The sequence below is a fragment of the Talpa europaea genome (genome assembly GCF_964194135.1).
Source record: "Talpa europaea genome assembly, chromosome: 3".
Lineage (NCBI taxonomy): Eukaryota > Metazoa > Chordata > Mammalia > Eulipotyphla > Talpidae > Talpa > Talpa europaea.
In genome coordinates, this window is record NC_140069.1 from 61,073,513 (window position 1) to 61,094,254 (window position 20,742).

The 20,742-nt window shown below is 38.0% G+C and overlaps 1 protein-coding gene across 1 annotated transcript in view; it reads right to left on the bottom strand.

The window, feature by feature from the left end:
- TGS1 (trimethylguanosine synthase 1) overlaps positions 1-19,966 on the bottom strand; it is a gene marked incomplete at its 3' end in the record, with an annotated part of 41,618 nt that extends 21,652 nt beyond the window's left edge. The window contains exons 1-7 of the mRNA XM_084229657.1: positions 19,741-19,966; positions 13,797-13,861; positions 10,897-11,069; positions 9,707-10,526; positions 4,446-4,563; positions 2,886-2,972; positions 51-225 (exon numbers count right to left, since the gene is read on the bottom strand). Of these exons, the coding sequence (XP_084085783.1) occupies positions 51-225; positions 2,886-2,972; positions 4,446-4,563; positions 9,707-10,526; positions 10,897-11,069; positions 13,797-13,861; positions 19,741-19,844 (1,542 nt within the window). The 5' untranslated portion in view covers positions 19,845-19,966. The remainder of the gene's footprint in view (positions 1-50; positions 226-2,885; positions 2,973-4,445; positions 4,564-9,706; positions 10,527-10,896; positions 11,070-13,796; positions 13,862-19,740) is intronic.
- Positions 19,967-20,742: the final 776 nt, after the last annotated feature.

Sequence of the window (20,742 nt, forward strand, 5' to 3'; positions counted from 1 at the left end):
CTCACAAAATGAAATTCTATCTGTAAGTATAAAAAAAAATTTATACATACCTTACTCAAAGCTTTGCTTTTCTTCAAAAGCGGTTTTTCTGACTCTTCAGTAAAAAATATGTGTTTGTTTTTCATATTTATTTGCCTTCGCATATCCAGGAACTTTGATTTATACTTTACGTTCTTCTGTAGATACCTGACCCGTCGATGACTAAAATTTGAAATCTCACCATATCTGTGACCAAACCAAAAGAACTGGACTCAAACATAATTCTATGGGCTTGTCTCCTTACGTGAAAAGAGAATAAAACTAACAATTTTCACTATTTTCTATTAGTAGTCACCATTTTCATTTCATTTTTCTAAGTGAAGAAAATTATGAAATAAAGTTCAAAATGAAGGGAAGGAACTCTGAGGTCCAGTTTGTATGTTAACTCTCAGCTAAATGTGAAGGTGAGATGATGCCAAATATCTGTTAAGTTTGAATTATCTTAAAAATGGTTCCTATATTCATAATCAAATTTAGTCCATGCTTAGCAAAGAAGCAAGTCACTATTATCAAAATAATTAGAGAATGTATGTTGATTTAACCATCTGAATTTTGCAGTCCTAAAAATATGTGTCCACTATAAAGCCTCCTTTGACTATATCAAGTCTCATTTAACTGGCCCTCCTACACACTACTTGGGTCTTGGACTATAATATACAATTTAGCACTTATATATTCCTGAGTAATTTAATTGTAAATGTCAGATGTTCCAAAGGACACAAAAAATAAAATCCACAAACACACTCCTAAGCTCACTGCAGCACTATTTACAACAGCAAGATATGGGAAATAATACCTAAAAGCCCCCAGACAAACAAATGGATCTAGATGTGGTATGTATATACAATGGCTTACTCTTCCGTGATCAAAAAAGACATATTCATGCCATTTGTGGCAACATGGATGGAGTTAGAAGGGGTTATGCTAAGTGAAATAAGTCTGAAGGAAAAACATAAATAACAAATGGTTTCACTTACATGTGGAATACAGAGAAACCAAAGTCAGGTAAAAGACAAAACTTGCAAGCTGGCCATAGACCTGAGGCAGACAGCAGGAGAGGGAGAAGGGTCAAAACAGGGAGGGAAGAGCAGAAGGGACTATGGTGACAGATCATGGGTACTATGGTGGAGGGAGAGCTACAGGGACTACACCGGAGGGGAGAAATCAAATACTGTCCTAAAAGTAACAACAATGTAATAAAAAAATTAAAATTAAAAAATAAAGTTTATTTTTTAGTTATAAACTTCTTTATAAAAAGTGTATCTTACTCTTAGGGTGCTTTAAGTAGAAAGAAGATAGTTAAAAAAAGAATAAATCTGTGTATATAAGCCAAGAGCTATCCAAGTAATTTCTCAATAAAATTATATGTGGGTAGAAATAAATTCTACTAGCAATTTAAACATGGCAATATCAGAAAAATTTTTTATATTACTAATCTTTCTCATCTTTAGTTTTAGATAACTATATGAACTACAATTGCCTTTAAGTACCATAAGGAAGTGATAACTGAGTCTTTAATAATAAAAATATTCACAGTACTATAATTATGAACGTTCATTTCTGAACTAATTTGAATTCAACTTACAGGTCAACCATAAGAACAATCTCCTTGTTAACTTCATAATGTGTAGGTCCCCATTAAATTTTCACAGCTAACAAAAATAAATCTCAACCCTTAGAAATATCAAATACCTTAATCTTAACTAAAATCACTGGTGTAAATTGGAGAGGATTTAAGTTTAGCTCTTGAGACAGTAGGTCTTTGTGTGCCTTAATTCAAGTTCAATCTTTGTGTTGTGTGCAATAAATCCTTCAGTTTCCTTATATTTAATACTTGGGCATTTAATCCCAGAGAAAAACTTGAATCTTCTGGATATGAATGTTCACAGCAGCTTTATTTGTAACAGCAAAATATCACACATGATTCAAGTGTCCTTAAACAAATGAATATCTAACAAATGGTATATCCATACAATGACATACTATTCCAGTAGTAAGAAGGAATGAGCTACCTGTACAATGCAATAACCTGGGGGAATCTCAAGGGCATATGCTTAGATCTTAGAAAGTAACATAGATGTGCATATAGGATGGTGCATGAAACACACAGCCCCACTGAAAGGATCAGTAAATGTATGTGTACTGACACAGCAGGGTGTTCACTGTCCACTGTTGGGGTAAAGGGCAAGCCCCAGAATATGCATATCTGTGTTTTATAAAATGATTCTTATGTTTTATAAAAAGGGACTCGTGTGTTTATATGCACATAATTATAAAACACACACATTAATGTGGATGGATATATGCCAAGTTTTGTCTACATTTTAGGAATGATTTGAATAAAAGAGTTTTACTCTATAGTTGGTACTTCTGCTTTGAGTTTTGCTACTTTCTTAAGAAAAAAGAAAAAAAAATACCATGGCTATTAACTTTTCATGCATGTTTGCTTAAACAGTTCAGATAGTGTACCAGGGTAGACATGTGAGACTCTAGATGAAAAGAGAATCATGCTTTGAAGTCTCAACAGTTAGGATTACATCCTTTCTCCAGGAAATTATATGATTTTGACCAATTCAAAGGTTCTCTAAGCTGCAGTTGCTTTAGCTATGAAATTGAGTAACGGCATTGGATTGCTATAAAGTGCAACTTTAACTAACATCTGAATATGTCACAATGTATGGTGATAGTCCTACAGTTCTTATTAAATGAGAGGTTAATATTTTAATTGTAACATACCACCATGGAATACATCATCAATCATTCTTAGCTATCCGAATATTGGAGACCTTTAAGATAGCTCAAGCAGTTAAGATTTCTGAAAGATAACAGAATTTATGTATAATTACTTTTGTCCTGAGCCATGCTTGAATCCTAGCAGAGAACCGTCATCTTCAAAGTCTGAATCTGGGTTTTCATCAATGTCCAGTTCATGGCTAAACAAAGAAACAAAAGGTAAATGGTACTTAGCTATTACCCCAGAGTCAGTTCAGGCAAATATCAAAAGGTACCAATGCAAACTTTTCCATCATGACTATCAACTATAAGCACACAAATTTAGGAAGATAAGAAAGAGTACTTAAATTGGAATTTTCCAAATTGGATATAGTATCTAGCAGTATTTAGAACACAGTAACAAACTATGTCAAATCATAAGCCACTGAACATGGTACAAATAAAGATTCTCCATTTTCCTTTGAAAAAACACCAATAAAAGTTATAGCCTTAAACTAATCTCCTAGACTGATATATCTAGAGGTTTTCCTTAAAATCAAGCAAGGTAACATTCAAGAAGTTGAACCCTACCAAAAAAATTAAAAAAGGAAAAATACTGTTAGGGAAGAACAAGGTTGTGATACAAGTGATATTAAGTAATATGGGATCATCTACCTACTGGGAATGCCTTCTAGGTATCTCTACACTACCTGGGCAACAGCACCAAATAAATAAAAATGGTGAAAAATAGCTTTTATAAATTAAGCTAAGTGCACTAAACATTTATGGAGTATCTACAAGGTCCCAGGAATATATGTGCATATATAGTTTCCAGGAGCTAATGGAGGGGTTTACAAGCAATGTCTACCATGCAGAAGGAACATACTACAGATATGCTTTTAAGTACTATGTTACTACTACTTAAAAGAATACCCATACTATGTTACTACACCTCCAAATCGTTCTGTTTTTCGGAAGCTGTAAAAAATGGAAGGTTTATGGAAGCACTTCATATTCTGTCAGAGAAATAAATGTTTCCTTAATGTCCAAATTCTATAATATCAATCCATTCCTTGTATTTTATAACATGAACATCTGACCATATTCTACCTTAGATTATTCCCTGTTTGCTGCTCCATATTTATTAATACTAGAAAGAACACTGTCTTCTAAAGTCTAATCTCTAGCTTTAGAGCTGCCATTCATGCTATGTAACTCTGGGCAAGGCATTTACCACCCACCCCCCTTTCAATTTAGTATTTGTATCTATAGAATGAAAGCATTAGCTTTGATGTACTGAGATCTTACTAGAAATGAAATCCTGTGATAATATATACCTAGACTTTTGAAAAAATTAGGACTCTCTTGTAAGACCATACCTATTTATTATCAGTATTACTTAAAATCTATCACCTATTGATAGATCTAAGTGTTAGATATGAGACACATTAGTTCCAGTCGTCCCAATGATCTCACATAAAAAGGCATCGATTCCATCTTATGAGAAATGGTGGCAGAATAAGCGGTAGAGTTGGGAAATGATCATGTTTCAAAATGTAGTCTTCCCAGTATGTCTTGCCTCTTTTTCTCATGGATTAGCAGTGTTTTAATTTAACAAGTACTTTCTAAAGACTCATTCAGACATACTAGCTTATGCTAATACATTCTGGAGAGAACATTAACATGCAACTTGCCTTCTCTTGAGTTTACTGGGCTTATGCTCAGGTGGATCTTCTTCACTCTCATCTCCATCAGCACCGTTGGTATGTGTTTTTTCTTTGACTGCATTTGCTTTTGAAGACTCCTGCAAATCTAAAGAGGCAGAGGTATTGTAGTAGATTTCTCCCTTTGGTTTGACAACTCTTCTGCCATTTGCATAGGCAATCAAAATATTTCAGTGCCTTTCCTGCAATGAATTGTATGTGTATGTCAAAGTGTCAAACCACATCTACTGATTATATACTACCTGTAGAGATGGAGCATAAAATAACTGTAGCTATGTTTAAAACACTACAGACAAACATACTTTATCTTACAATGCTCTCCTCTCCTTTCCATACAAGGAGAAATTAAGGACCTTCTTAAAGTCTTCAGAAATTCACTACTACTGACCCCCCACTTCAAGATATAATATTAAAAGAAGCCTTGGACCCTAAACCAACAGGGGAATAAACACAAAGAACCAAACAAGGTTTCGAAATGATAAGCTAAACGGCAATAACAGACTTCCACATATCAATAATCACTCTAAATGTTAATGGTCTGAGCTCACCAATAAAAAGATAAAGGGTAACATGTTGGGTTAGAAAACAAAATCCAACTTTCTGCTGCTTCCAGGAAATACAACTAAGTTCCAAAGATAAGCACAGATTGAAAGTAAAGGATTGGAAAACAATTTTACAAGCAAATGGCCCCTAAATGAAGGCAGGGGCAACCATATTTTGATAAAATGAACTTCAAGCTAAAAAAGGTGATGAGACATAGATGGTCACTATATAATGATCAAGAGGACAACACTCCAGGAAGACATAATGCTCATAAACATATACTTAACAAATGAAGGAGCACCAAAATATATTAGACAATTACTATACCTCTGAAAACAGACATTGGAAAAATACACACATTGTAGGAGACTTCAACACCCCACTCTCATCAACGGACAGATCAACAAGACAAAAAATAAACAAGAGCACAATAGCCCTAAATAAAGATCTAACATACATCTATAGGACAATACACTCCCCAAAATCCAAATACACAGGATCATTCTCAAGACTGACCACATATTGGATCACAAGACAAAAAATAAGTACGTGAAGATTGAAATAATACTAAGTATCTTCTCTGACTATAAAGGCATCAAACTAGAAATCAATTATGAAAAGAAATCAATGCACTCCCCCATCACATAGAGATTTAACAACATGCTAATGAAAGACCACTGAATTAGCAAGGGAATTAAAGATGAAATTACAAAAAACCTTGAGGTGAATGACAATGAGGACACAACCTTCCAGAATGTGTGAGTCATAGCAAAAGCAGTATTAAGAGGAAAATATTTAGCAATAAGGTCCACATCAAGAAAAATAAGAAAGAACCCAAAGAACAACCTAATCTCCCATTGCAAGGGACTGAAAAAGAACAACAAAAAAAAAATCCAAAAAAGTAGAAGGAAATAATAAAAATTACAGCAGAAAGAAATGAAATAGAAATTAAAAAGTCAGTCCAAAGGATCAACGAAACAAAAAGATTAATGAAAATAATAAACAAAATAGAAAACACTTTAGCTAGGCTAACAAGGAAAAAGAGAAAACTCAAATAGGATAATAAATAAAGAGGAGAAATTACAACAGACACAGCAGAGATCTATCTATAGGATAATCAGAGAGTACTATGAACATTTTTATGCAAACAAGTTAGCAAATTCTTGGAATCACAAAATCACCCTAAGCTGAAGAAGAAATAGAATTTTAAAACAATAAGCCAAGAAATTGAAACCTTCCCCAAAATCAAAAGCCCAGGATCAGATAGTTTCACAAGCAAGTTCTATCAAATGTTCAAAGATGAACTAATGCCTATCCTACAAAAATGCTCCCCCCCCAAAAAAAAATCAAGAAAAAAGGAATAGTACTAAGTATTCCTTTTATGAAGCCAACATTACATTAAAACCAAAACCAAAGACAACTCAAACAAAGAAAACTATAGACCGATCTCCCTAATGAACAAAGATTCTAAAATCCTTAATAAATTCTTAGCAAACTAATCCATAATGCATCAGAAGGATTATATACCATGACCAAGTGGGATTTATTCCAGGGTCACAAAGATGGTTCAACATCCTAAAATCAATTGTGATTCAGCACATCAACAAAAAGAAAAACCATGTAATTTAATTAATAGATGCCAAAACGGCATTTGATAAAGTTCAATGTCCATTTGCGATGAAGGTCCTAGGAAAACTAGGGATAAAAAGGAATGTATCTGAACATAATAAAAGACACGTATGACAAATCTACAGCTAACATCACTCTCAATGGTGAAAAACCAAAATTCTTCCCATTAAGTTCTGGAACAAGACAGACTGTCCACTCTCATAATGCTTTTCAATATAATACTGGAATTCCCTAGCTAGAGCAATTAGGCAAGAGAAAGACATGAAAGGAATCCAAATTGGGAAAGAAGAACTAAAACTATCATTATTTGCAGATGAGAAGATATTATTTAGAGAGGATCCTAATAAAAATCCATGGAAAAAGTAATTAAACAATAAACCAGTTTAGTAAAGTAGTAGGTTACACAATCAAGAATGTTATCATCAGCAAAATGGTTTCAAATTTGAGGAAGAAATTGAGATTTTTCTTAGACAAACAAAAGTTAAGAGAGTTTGTTACCACTAAACCTGCTCTGCAAGAAATGGCAATCTGGCATGGTGAGCAGAAAGCACACTAAATAACAGCCTACACCATGTGTAGAAACAAAGATCTTGGTATACATTAAAGGAAGTATTATTGCAACAACAGTTTGTAACACCACTTTTTGTTTTCTGTGTGATTTAAGAAACTAATACATGTTCAAAAATTATTAGTCTAAAAGTTAATATTATGACTCTGATTTTAATTTCACCTTTTATTTCCTATATAATTTGAGTCTAATGAAATTAAATATTAGTTCATAAATTGGGGCACACATTGTATAAAGACGTAATTTATGACATCAACAACTCAAAGGGTTGGGACAAAGTTGTAAAGAAGCACAGTTTCCGTATTTTATTAAAATTTAACTGGTATAAATTTAAAAAAAAAAGTAGCTACTTCTATTAAAGTCTAAGTTTCCAGTTCTAACTACTTATTGACATCCAGATCTACACAAATTAGTCCACAACTTACTTTGTGATGGTCATTAGCTATCATATTTTGATGAAATTTTAATTTAATGACTTTAACAACAGCATGATCACATGGATTAAGTAACTCTTTTTATGAAGAAGCAAATGCATTTGTTTCTACTATAGCTCTTAAATAGTGGAAACATCAGAAAGATAAGTATCATCACTTAAAAAGAATGTTTTTTACTTGTCATGGCTCCATCTGAGGCTTGTGTCTTTGTTTCACTTATTTTCAGATTGCAAAAAAGAATGCCCAACCACCAACAGAAGTAGAAAGATAGAAATGCAGTATGTGCTTTGTGTTTGACCTAAAAGAAATCAAAACCTAAAATTCTCAAATTGATCCTGATGGCAGTCACAATGGAGCTAATTAGAGAAATGGCCAATTACCTATACAACTAAGAGAACAAGCAATAAAAATGGTTAATCTCTACATATAATGTAGGAAGCAAGCAACAGAAGGCATAGACAGTAAAATTTACATTTGACATAAGAAAAAAGCAGAAAGAGAAGGGAGGAAAATCAAAGCGAGTAACATGAAGCAGTAAGCTAAGGGCTAACATATTGACCAATATACAAATTTCAAGTTTAATGGTCAATAAGTACAAAAAATAATCAACAGAATTATCTGGACTAATTTAAAATAATCACATTAACTATAAAAATAACACCAAGCAGAAAAGAATGAGAATACCATACTACATTAAGCTCCATTATAAGAGTGTAGAGAAAACGCCAATAAAAAAACAGATGGAGTTCTATAGGTACTCTTTAAAGGAAACTGAACCAGATAAAGATTATCAATCTGAAATGAGCAAAGCAAAACCAATTGTTTAGTCAAAGGCCAAAACCTTTTGCTTCATCTAGGAATAAGGCTAAGAAGTTTTGATAAACCAGACTTTTCTAAAACTAAACATCAAGAATGTCAAAATAATATCTCAGTGGACTTCAGGAAATCAAAATGTTGTGAAATTTCCTGCCTCTGCCACTTTCCCAGAGCCATGACTTGGTAGGACCCTCCCATGCAGCAAGAGCATTCTTATATTCACCTTACTCTAACTTCTCCCAAATACTTCTTTTTTTTTTCTTTTTATTTTTTTTAACAATTTAAGTTTTTTGTTTTTTTTTTTTTGTTTTTTTTTTTAAAGGAGGCATGCTTTATTTATTTATTTGTTTGTTTGTTTGTCTGTTTGGTTACACATGCACTGGGTACAGTCAGAAGCGCGGGAGGGCGAGAGAATTCACCAGAGCCAGAGTGGGGAGCAGAGCAGGCAGAAGGACTGAAGCACACTGCTGAGGGGAGCAGCGGGCGGCAGGAGAAGTCTGCGTGCCATGTGGGACCCTCCTCTGGTGGCCGGGGAGCAGCCGGGGATCAAACCGGCGCTGCAGAGGCCGCGGGCAGCTTCTCAACCCAGCGCTCAACCGCTGCGCCACCGGGGAGGCCCTCCCAAATACTTCTTACTGGCTTTCTTTAGTTCTGAGAGTGGTATCAGTCTGCATGATGAGGGTTTTTTTTTTTTCTTTTTTTCCTTTAATTCACTTAGGTAGGAGTCAACAAAGCTCCCTACCTTGGATATTTTATAAGAATCCTAAAATCAATCCTTCTAGTTATAAATTTCAGGCTCTGTTGAGATTCTCAATAGAGCAAGACTTCAATTGTTCCAAATGAATTCCAAATGATTCACAATCAGATTTGCAAGATGTCAAATGTGTGCTCCCAATCACTCCTTAACCTGTGTTCTAAACTCTGGCCCTCTGGAGAAACTCGGAAATTCCAAGCTCAATGTAAATTAGATCTCTTAAGGGATTCTGAAGTTTAAATTCATTGGCCACCAAGGTACAATAGGAAGAAACAATACTTTTGATACCTTATGGAATTTTTTCCCAATTTATATAAAAGGAGAATAAATAACTTGAAATACAAAAATGAGATGTGTAAATTAATTCCTTAATTGTACAGTAAAATGTAGTTGTCATGACTAAATTCTACCATAAAGGATGGTGTTATTTTGTAAAAGACTCATTTGGTTAACCATTACTTTGTAAGATAAACTTGGCCAATCTTACCTTGAGAAGATTGGTTTGTGCATTTATTCCTGGACAAGCTGTTTTCCTTGGTTCCGCCATTACATGGTTCACTTTGGCCAGAAGCAGGGCATTCTCTTCTGTTGCTAACTTCACATAACCACTGATGTCCATCACAACTTACAGAGGAATCCAATAGTCTCTGTTCTACTTTCTCTGAATTTAGATTTATATTACTCATTCTACCAAGTATTTCACTATGATCTTTGTCACTTGAACTAGAGCTTTCACTATCAATTCTAACAGATGGAAAAGAATTTAAGTCACCTTTCATGCAAGTTTCATCTTTCTCATTGTCAGCTTCTGTTTTAGACCCATAAGTATCTGTGTCACAGCTTTGTGAGGCATCAAATGTCCAACCCTGAGCTTCCCAATAATGAAACTGTTCCAGATAATACCAATAAAGTTGACTATAATGTTGTTCCCATTCTTCCTTTGTTTCAGGTATGTTCCATGGTTCAGAACACTGTGTTTGATCTGAATGTTTTTCTTGCCAGCTTTGCCACAACAGTCCTCCACCATATTCATTCCAATACTTTTCCCATTTCTCTGTAATTTCTAGTTTTGGAGATAATGCAGTTTCAACAGGAAGATTTTCAATTTCATTATCTTTTTTGGTTTGAAGTTTATATTTGCTGATGTTCTCAGACTGCTTAACTGAAGATGGATCATCTGAAGCCAAAACATCGTCATCTTCATAGTATTGTTTCCAAGATTCCCTTATAATTTCATCTAAGTACTTCTTTTGATGTTTTTTCTTTTTCTTTTTAATTTTAACTTTATTTCTAGTATTCATAGATACCTACATAAGATAAATATCTTGAATATAAAATGTACTTCATAAACTATAACAGATAATACAATCTCTTTTGACATTAAAAAAAAAAACAAACAACTTTCAATTCAAACACATACTCTGAGTCCTTATACAAACAAATGAATCTTACTAAGTTTCCTAGAAGAGGGGAAAAAAATAATCACACATGGCACACATCACAGCTTAGTTTTGGTTAATTTACAAATAAATACATTTAAAGAGAGCAAATGCTCTAACTCATGAATACATTAAATTTGAGATAAGAAAAATTTCAATGTGGTATTTTATGAAAACAAAACAAAACAAAACAAAACAAAACAAAACAAAGTAACAAGTAATATAAATGAATACTTACCTCAAAATTCTTATGTGCAGATATCCCACCAAACTGAAGGGGAAGTCCCATACTTCTCATGAGTTCAGCCTCAGAATCAAGTTCACTTTCATCTTGGTCCAGGCCTTTGCTGTCATGTGATTCTGTAATGCTGGTGGAATGACTGCCATCCTCCTCATCTGTAGCTTGGTCTCCTACAGATGTTTATTTAATTTAGTTTCTTTTTTAAAAATCTTTTTTTTAAAAAGATTTATTTATTTATATAAGCACTGGGTACAGTCAGAGGTGCGGGAGGGTGAGAGAATTCACCAGAGCCAGATCGGGGAGCAGAGCAGGCAGAAGGACCAAGGTACACTGCTGAGGGGAGCAGCGGGTGGCTGGAGGAGTCTGCTTGCCATGCGGGACCCTCCTCCGGTGGCCGGGGAGCAGCTGGGGATGGAACTGGCGCTGCAGAGGCTGCGGGCAGCTTCGCAACCCAGTGCTCAACCACTGTGCCACAGGGGAGGCCCTATTTATTTAGTTTTAGAGAAAATATAGACACAGGTTTTATCATCCTCATTTTAAAGAACTTGAGACCCAGAGTAATTACAACTTGTTCAAAGGAAAGGTGTGCAAATGTTAGAATTTTTCAGGGGAAGAATAAAAAAAGGAGAAATGGAAATAGATGGTAACATGAAATAGAAAAAATAGCTAATAAAGAATCAAGACACAACTTCTAGTCTGGCTCTGCCTGAACTATCCATCTAGCTTCCCATTCAATTTATACTTAACCATTATCTTCTCTGTGCTGAGCACCTGGCAAACAGTAAGGATGTAAGAGGGACCATAGCAGAGTTACCACAGGAAAATGCGTAAAATCTTTACATTCGTTATCTGAAAAATTACTGAGTTAACTATGTGGCTTTAAAAATGATCTGTGGAATTATCGTAGCAATTGTTAATAAGAGAAATGAGAAATACATCTTTCAGCCCTTCACAGGCATCTTAATCACAAGTGGGATTGATACCCTGGGTTCTGTGGGAAGGTTGAATTAATTTAAGGGCTCTGCTATTAAAAATTTGAAATCCACCATCATGGAAGATCCTTTTAAACTCCATGAATCTAGGTCTTCCAGAAAACCTGTTTTATTTTAACAAGTTTTACTTTTTCCTCACATGGTTATTTAAAAGTAGCTCATTCCACTAACTGGACAAATGCCATTTAAATGCCCTTAACCGTTTAAAAATCTGAATTTTCTATATTAGCATTTTCAGTTAGGCTTGAGTTGCATACTGGCTAAATGATCTCAGGCAACAGAACAGTGAAAATAGTAAAAATAAAGACTGAAAGAGAAATCTCAAGTGTATACATTCTACTGAAAGAGAGGGAACCAAGATATTTATCTAAATAATGAAGGGGATTCAACTCACCATTCTATTCAATTAACTTATTAAAGCACAGAAGAGCAAAATAGGGAAAATAAATCTGTTAAATTTTATGTTCCTCTCATGAATGCATATTTTCTTGTGTTTGGTGAGAGCTTAGTATCCAAATAAATCTTTTGTACAACATAATATTGAATTACAAGCACAACATTTTGTCCAGTGCTCAATTGAAAAAAAAAGTGATTTATTCCCTCAATGTTGCAGTTAAAAAGATTTTTGAGGGTAATATGACATCCTTCACTTGTGCTGATTTTAAACTATAACTCATGCTGCTGTTTTTCCCATGGCTAGAAAAACATAAAATATCTGGGTAGAAAGGAAAACTTGGGTCCTGAGGCCTGAGTGACATTAAAATGGCTTTTAGGTAGCTAGGCGAAACTCAAAGTACAAAAAATTCTGTCTGTTACTTGGAAAATTACCTAGACTGTGGCCTCTTTACTTCAGACAACAGACAATGATGTTCACTTAAGAGTTTATCCTGAATTGTTTTCAATACAACTGGTAGTTAAATAAGGAGGCTATAAAATTGAGGTGACTCTAATGCCTTGATAGCTTACTCAAGCAAATCAAACCTAACTGAGTCAATGAATTGAATCTGAGAAAATGAAAATTTAAGTACAGCCAACTAGACTTTCCCAAAGAAAGAAACTACTAAAACTATGGCAAATCAAGTAAGTTCCTTGATTTGCTTGTCCATTTTCTTTTGTAAAAAACTTTCCCCTTAGGGGCCTCCCCAGTGGCGCAGTGGTTGAGTGCTGGGTTGCAAGGCTGACCGCAGCCTCCGTGGAGCCGGTTCGATCCCCGGTTGCTCCCAGGCCACCAGAGGAGGGTCCCACATGGCGCACAGACCTCTCCTGCCGCCCGCTGCTCCCCTCAGCAGTGTACTTCGGTCCTTCTGCCTGCTCTGCTCCCCGCTCTGGCTCTGGTGAATTCTCTCACCCTCCCGCGTTTCTGACTGTACCCAGTGCATGTACGGACAAAAGAAACAAACAAACAAATAAATAAATAAATAAAAAAATGCCTCTCCTTTAAAAAAAAAAAAAAAAAAAAAAAAAAAAAAAAAACCAAGAAACTTTCCCCTTAGTTTCTGTTAGTGGAACATTCCTTAACCACCTTTGGTTTGGCCCTGTCTCTTGTAAATTGTTGTATGCTCAGATAAACTTTTGAAAAATATTTATGTGCCTCAGTTTAACTTTTAACACAATAAATTCTGCTAAAAAACTGTATGATATATACTTTTCAAAACTTCACATCTCAGGTTACTCTTATTTAATGGAGACAACTAAGGAACATTACACAGGAAAAAGAAGTCAAGTTCACACAGGACAGGACCTATAGGAAAACAAGCCTGGCTTTGATAGAACTGTGCTATAATAAAAAATAAGGACTGTACGATTACAGGATTACTTTCCACTTATAATATTTTATTCTAACAAATTAATATAGTAATAGTTAACTTTAGCAAGAAAGAATTATATTGTTTTATACTGTGTTACCTGCACTGTTGCCGTTTCTTCTGACATAATAGCCCTTTAAGCCCAAATTGCATAGTTTTCGATCTCTGTGAAGCAAATTAAACAGTCAGTATTGAAAAAATAATTAAACTATATGTTTAGAGGAAAAACAAGTTGAAGGCAGCATAGACTCATAAAACTTAAGGAACTGAAAAGCAATTTGCTTATTCATTTTCCTCATTTGTAATACAGATGTAATACTACATATTAAGGAGTTGTTATCAGGATTGACAGTATATTACAAAGTTCTTACTGAAATATTTTATCAGACTGAAACATAAATCAAGACAAAGCAATGCAATCTCAATGACTGACTTATGAAAAACAATTAATGGCTTAATTCTTCTTAACAAACCTACTTATTTTGTTGTTTTTTATTATTTTTTATTTTTATTTTATATATTTTTTTATATCATTTTTCATTTTTGCACAATGTAGGCATTTTCATCTTGGTTATAGTCCCCATACAATCCCCCCCACCCCCGTAGTATGTCTCTGGTTTATAGTTGCTTGTTGATTTTGATTTTTACTTCATTAGCATTAGTCTTTTTCTTGGTCCCTTATTTAGGTTTTTTAAATTCCTGCTGTCAGTGAGACCATCCGGTATTTTTCTTTTTCTTTCTGGCTTATTTTGCTGAGCGTGATCCTTTTCAGCTCCATCCATGTTGCTGCAAATTGCATGAGTTTATCTTTTTTAATACTTTATAAAACATAAAAGTAGGTGGTGACTCATAGCAGGACAGTGAAAGGGTTAAGGAATCAACTGCAAGAGTGCTCTGGTAGTATGCCTCATGACTCCCAAGAAATATGGGATAAGAGAGGCAGTGAGTGCATTGGTAGGGTGGGAGGTAGGACTGAGAGCAGCAGCCACATAAGCGATCAATGCTGTGCCCACCAGCATCTGAGAATATGGGGCATCAAGGTGTCAAGTGGAGGACTGAGCCAGTGAGATTCCCAGATTGGTTACACTGAGGATGATGATAGCCAAGACTCTCCTACACACACAAACACACACACGTATGTAAAATACACATATATATGTACATACTGTCTATTGTGAGGGTACAGAAACACTGAAAATGCAGAAGCAATTAAGTGCAAGAAACACTCCCTAAAAGGAACCAGGGTACCATGGAAATAGAGTGGTTTCTACTTGAAGCACACAGTATAGAAGATAAGCCTGGCTGAACTTATCCCAGACTAGGAAGAGCTTAGAAAATACCAGGGACATATATCAATAGAAAGGGTACAGGAGTCACTTTGAGAAGCCCCCACAAGCCTCATCTGTGACAGTACGAATTCAAAAACAGAAAAAAATAATAGAACATACCCATTAATAAACTAAGAACCCATAGCCCAAGTTAATATAAAGGAGCAAACAAATCCACCGGGAGAGAAAAAGTGCTCCATAGAGAATGCTAACCCATGAATGTAGAAGGAACGATGGAGACAGAATCACTCTTCAGTAACTTTCAGAGATAGTGGATTCAGGCAGGAAAAGGATTTTTTTTTTTTTAAGGATTTATTTATTTATACAAGAACTGGGTTGTAGGCCAGAGGTGCTGGGGGTGGTGACAGGACCCACCAGAGATAGAGTGGGGAGCAGAATAGGGTATTGTTTCCACTGAAATACACTGCTGAGGGGAGCAGTGGGTGAGGCAAGAGAGGTCTGCTGTGTCATGTGGGCTAGCTCCCTGGCAGAGCCAGGGTTGGAACTCATGTAGCAGTGGCTGGCAGCAGCTTGACAGTGCTGTGTCTCCAACCCCTGTGTGTGTCACCAGGGAGGCCTCCCCCAAAAGGTTTTTAACACTGGAAGACTTCCTCACAAAATAGTAATAAGTACAAGGGGACCATTATGATTTTACAGTGGAGAAGATTGGGAGATAGCAACATGATTAGGCAATGGAGTTCAACATCCATAGTGGTAGGAGAGGTTTACAGAAAGTATTCCCTGGAAATGACACAGAATCAAGCACCAGGATCATTTCTGTGGCATCCCTGACAAGACTGTATGGCCCAACTATGTTCCTGTTGAGAGGTCACACAGACCTAAGTAAAGTCATTCTATAGAAGGTAAAGTCTGTATCTTGTATACTCCTGAGAGCATGAAAAGAGTGAGAAATTTTTCCAGAGACTGACAAGAGATAATAAGTAAATATAGTAGGGTCATTCATACCTGGAATCCTGGATCAGAAAGAAAAAAAGCAGTTGGGAAAGCTGGGGAAATTTTAATCTGAATCTACTACAGTGGCCATGGAGGAGAATACTCTTGTTTTGGGGAAATGTACAATGAAGTATTTAGGAATGATGAGGAAACATGCCTGCAGCTTGCCCTCAAGTGATTCAGAAAAAGGTCCTCAATTTGTGTGTGTATGGAAGAGGGAAAGATGGAAGGACTGCAGTTAGGTGCTAAAACTGACTGAATATGTGAGGGGAATATGGAGTTTTTTTGAACTACTATTCTAAGTTTGAAATTATTTCAAGACAATTTTTTTTTTTTTTTTTTTGGTGGGATCCTCACTGGTGGCCGCAGCTCGAACTGGAGCTGCAGAGGCTGTGGGCAGCCTCACAACCCAGCGTTTAACCTCTGCGCCACCAGGGGAGGCCCAAGACGAATTATTGAAAAATAATTAAGCCTGCTATTTATAGCATAATCAAATTTATATAAAAAAAATCTATTAACTCCATGCCAGCATTTTCCTATGTTCTAAGTTTTGTACAGAAACACACAAAATTTTCATATAATTATAATCATAATGCATTTTATATTCTGATGTTAATGAGCACAAGGACTTTTTCATGTCACTATGGAGTCACTGTATGATTATTTTAAAGAGCACCACAACATTGCAATCATATCTTCTTTATATAGGACACGTATAGAAACTTGAATATACAGATGAAACAGAATTACTACTCTAATTATAGAATTCATAAAACAAGATGTTTGTAAATACCTCCAGAAAATGAAAATTACAATTTTCAGACTTTTCTATTCTATTGCCTGCCTCTGAAGGGAGGTGTGTAAATAATGCTGGTACGATAATCAACTCCTACTTATTGAGAAGCTATCTGACACCTATGCCACTTGTCCATTATCTATGGCACTGAATTTGTTGTTTCACCAGGTCACCTGTATGTCCTAAAAGATTTTATACCACTTAAACCTAGAACATTTTATAAAATTGTACGTGTTAGGCTAATCAGTGGGATAACAGAAAGACTACAAAGTCACGTAGACCCAGGTTGCCACTTAACTGGTGGTGGGATTTTTTTTAAGTCATTACTGAGACCTAGTTTTCTTCTACAATAAAGGAAGAATAACGCGTGACACCTCAGGGTGTGGGTGCAAAGTGGGTAAAAAGTATAAAATGTAAATGGTTTCAATTATCATCTGCACTAGAATGGCTCAAGTTTTTATATTATTTTTATTTAAATTTTTTTTAAAGATTTATTTATTTATACAAGCACTGGGTACAGTCAGAAGCGTGGGAGGGTGAGAGAATTCACCAGAGCCAGAGCGGTGAGCAGAACAGGCAGACCGATGAAATACCCTGCTGAGGGGAGCAGCTGGCAGCAGGAGAGGTCTGCACGCTATGTGGGACCCTGGCCAGGGACATAGAAGGTATTATTGAACTCTTACTTTTAAAGATTACACTAGCAGCAGTGTGGGTGCTTGGAGAAGAGCTACTTAAAACCATTTTCAGCCAACAGATTATGGATTAGGATTGGTGGCAGAGGAACTGGAGGAAAGGAAGAATATAGAAGAGAAATTGTTTGATTTAAGGGGTTGGATTGAAGTGGGGATGTGGGATAAAAGGAAAACAAAGAATGGAAAGGGCAAGTCCCTGGTTTCTGGCTTGTATTAATGCCTTTCACTGAGATAGGGATCTTTAGAGAGGCATGGGTTTTATTTTGTTAAGTGGTGAAAGAAACTATTTTGTCCATTTTGATTTTGTAGTACCTGTCTGGAGACGTTATAGTAGATGTATATATTGGTTTGGAACTCTGGAGAAGTCTAGGCTGGTTTTAAAAACTTGAGCCAGGGCCTCCCCAGTGAGTGCTGGATTGTGAAGCTGCCCACAGCCCCTGCAGCGCTGGTTGGATCCCTGGCCCCTGCCACGGGTCCCGCATGGTGTGCAGACTTCTCCTGCGCAGGGTATTTCCACAGCATTTAAATAATTCTTTAACAGGGGCTCCCCGGTGGCGCAGCGGTTGAGCGCTGGGTTGCGAAGCTGCCCACAGCCTCTGCAGCGCCGGTTCGATCCCCGGCTGCTCCCCGGCAACCGGAGGAGGGTCCCACATGGCGCACAGACCTCTCCTGCCGCCCGCTGCTCCCCTCAGCAGTGTACTTCGGTCCTTCTGCCTGCTCTGCTCCCCGCTCTGGCTCTGGTGAATTCTCTCACCCTCCCGCGCTTCTGACTGTACCCAGTGCATGTATAAACAAACAAACAAACAAACAAATAAATAAAACATGCCTCTATTAAAAAAAAAAAAAATTAAATAATTCTTTAACAGTTGTCAACACTCATCATCTTTACCAGAAAGTAAACTCAAAGGGTGTAGGGCAAGCTTTGACTTGTAGACCAGTCTATCCATACATAGCACAAAAGAATGAGAGAATACACGCACGCATGCTACAAAGACAATCTTTTACATTAAACTGTATTTAACTTAACTTAACACATTAAGAATAGTAAGAATTCCTTCAAACAAATTCAAGTACATTGAACTGTGTTAGAAATATCACATAAAATTCACTTCCACAGTGGAATCTAACAATAAACCTGTTTTAGGACTGAAAATACAAAGTGGCTGAACTCATAGTCCTGATAAGAGTATAAAGATGCCATCCCTAGACTCCAATTCTTCGGTCAGTTTTTTTTTCACCCACTAGCTTTTTCCATGCAGGGAATTTTTACTCAAAAAAAGTATTTTCCCACCGCCAAAATAAAGCGCTCAAAAAACTGATGAAATTATAGTCAAAATTTTGATCTCAGCTAGAGTTCTATTTATGTGAACGTGCGCTTTAATGAATCTTAAGGTTTTAAAAAACTTAACGAACACAAATCACTCATCTTCAAACTTTAACCTTCTAAGGTTACATTCATTAAATTTTACGTCTCTGGGCCTCCACTGGTGGCGCAGCGGTTGAGCACTGGGCTGAGAAGCTGCCCCGCAGCCTCTGCAGCACTGGTTCGATCCCCCAGCCACAGGGCAAGGGTCCCACATGGCACGCAGACCTCTCCTGCTGCCCGCTGCTCCCCTCAGCAGTGTATTCCGTCACTCTGCCTGTTCTACTCCCCGCTCTGGCTCTGGTGAATTCTCTCACCCTCCCGCGATTCTGACTGTACCCAGTGCATGTATAAATAAATAAATCTTTAAAAAAAAATTTTTACGCCTCACTTTCCCCCAATTTTTTTTTTTTAAAGATTTACTTATTTATACAAGCACTGAGTACAGTCAGAAGCGTGGGAGGGTGAGAGAATTCACCAGAGCCAGAGCGGGGAACAGAACAGGCAGACTGACGAAATACACTGCTGAGGGGAGCAGCGGGCGGCAGGAGAGGTCTGCGCGCCATGTGGGACCCTCACCCAGTGGCCGGGGAGCAGCCGGGGATCGAACCGGCGCTGCAGAGGCTGGCGGCAGCTTCGCAGCCCAGCGCTCAACCGCTGCGCCGCAAAGGGAGGCCCACTTCCCCCCAATTTTTAAGTGTCCCCTGCATTTATAAAGCTGGCATATATCAGGCACCAATTTTTTCCTAACAGGAAAAATATACTCCTTCACTTAATGGCCAGGAAACGACCACCCTGTAAGGTCTGGGGACTTCTTTTCTTAAACATCACCTTGCTCGAGGGCCGCCGAGGTTTCAAGGACCAATTACAACATATTTCCGAGAAATGAAGACGACCACGTGTTTACTTACTCCACAAACGCCCTGGAGCAGAGGCAAAGGATTTTATAATCCTCCTCCAGGTCTTCAATGAAGAGAAACATTTCCGCCACGCGGCTCCACTTCTCGCAGCACATTATACCACTTCAGAGGCGACACCCCCGTCCTAAGTGGCAGGAACGAGGCGTCCCGGTTCGCTCCTCGAGGACCGGAAGAAGGTCTCGCCGCGCGCCCGCGGGTGAGGGGTTAGGAACGGGCCCGGGGCAGCTCGAGCGGGGAGGTAACGGGGAGCGCCACCACCGGAAGTGGTTCCGGGAGGCCACAGGAAAAGGCGGGGCGACCGGTGGTGTCACACTCAACGCGGCTCGGCCTGCAGCCGCCGCTTGGCGCTTGTTTTTCCCCCTCCGTTTGCCCGGGAGAGCCAGGCGCTCAAATTTCGCTGCTTCCGTCGGTCGTTGGGCCACCGGATCGCTCCGTCGCTGCTCGGGAGTGACGGCGAGCGGCCCCTGCCTCCTCCCGCCCTAGGTGCGTGGGTCCCCCGCTGTAGCCTTCCCGCATTCTTCATCGCCCTTAGGCGCGTCAGTCACGGGGCGCTGGGAGCGGCCGAGGCCGCTGTTTGGTCTTCCCGGGGCCTCTCTGGAATCCCAGACCCGGGCGGGCGGCGGCCTGGGGCGCCGGAGTGGCGGGAGGGGAGGCCCTGCCTGGGTCACAACGAGCCCATTCACATCGCCCAGTGTCTGTCTTGGCGCGCCCCCCCCCGCCCCCCCAACTTCGGCGGGTTTCGTCTTGGTTTACCATAGGTGGGTGGTGGGACGAGGGTGCTCCAACCTTTTTAGAGACCCCTGGCTGTCCCGCTGACCTCTGCGATTCTGGGACCTGGTTCGAGCTTAGTGTCTGTAAAAGCTGACGGGAATCATTTGGCGATCTCAAGAATGGAGTGGCGAGGCTGCACGGGTGCTCGAGTCCTGACACATCAGGCTTAGAACTCCGGGCAAGCGACTTAACCCTTCTGAGCCTCATTGTGATCATTTGTAA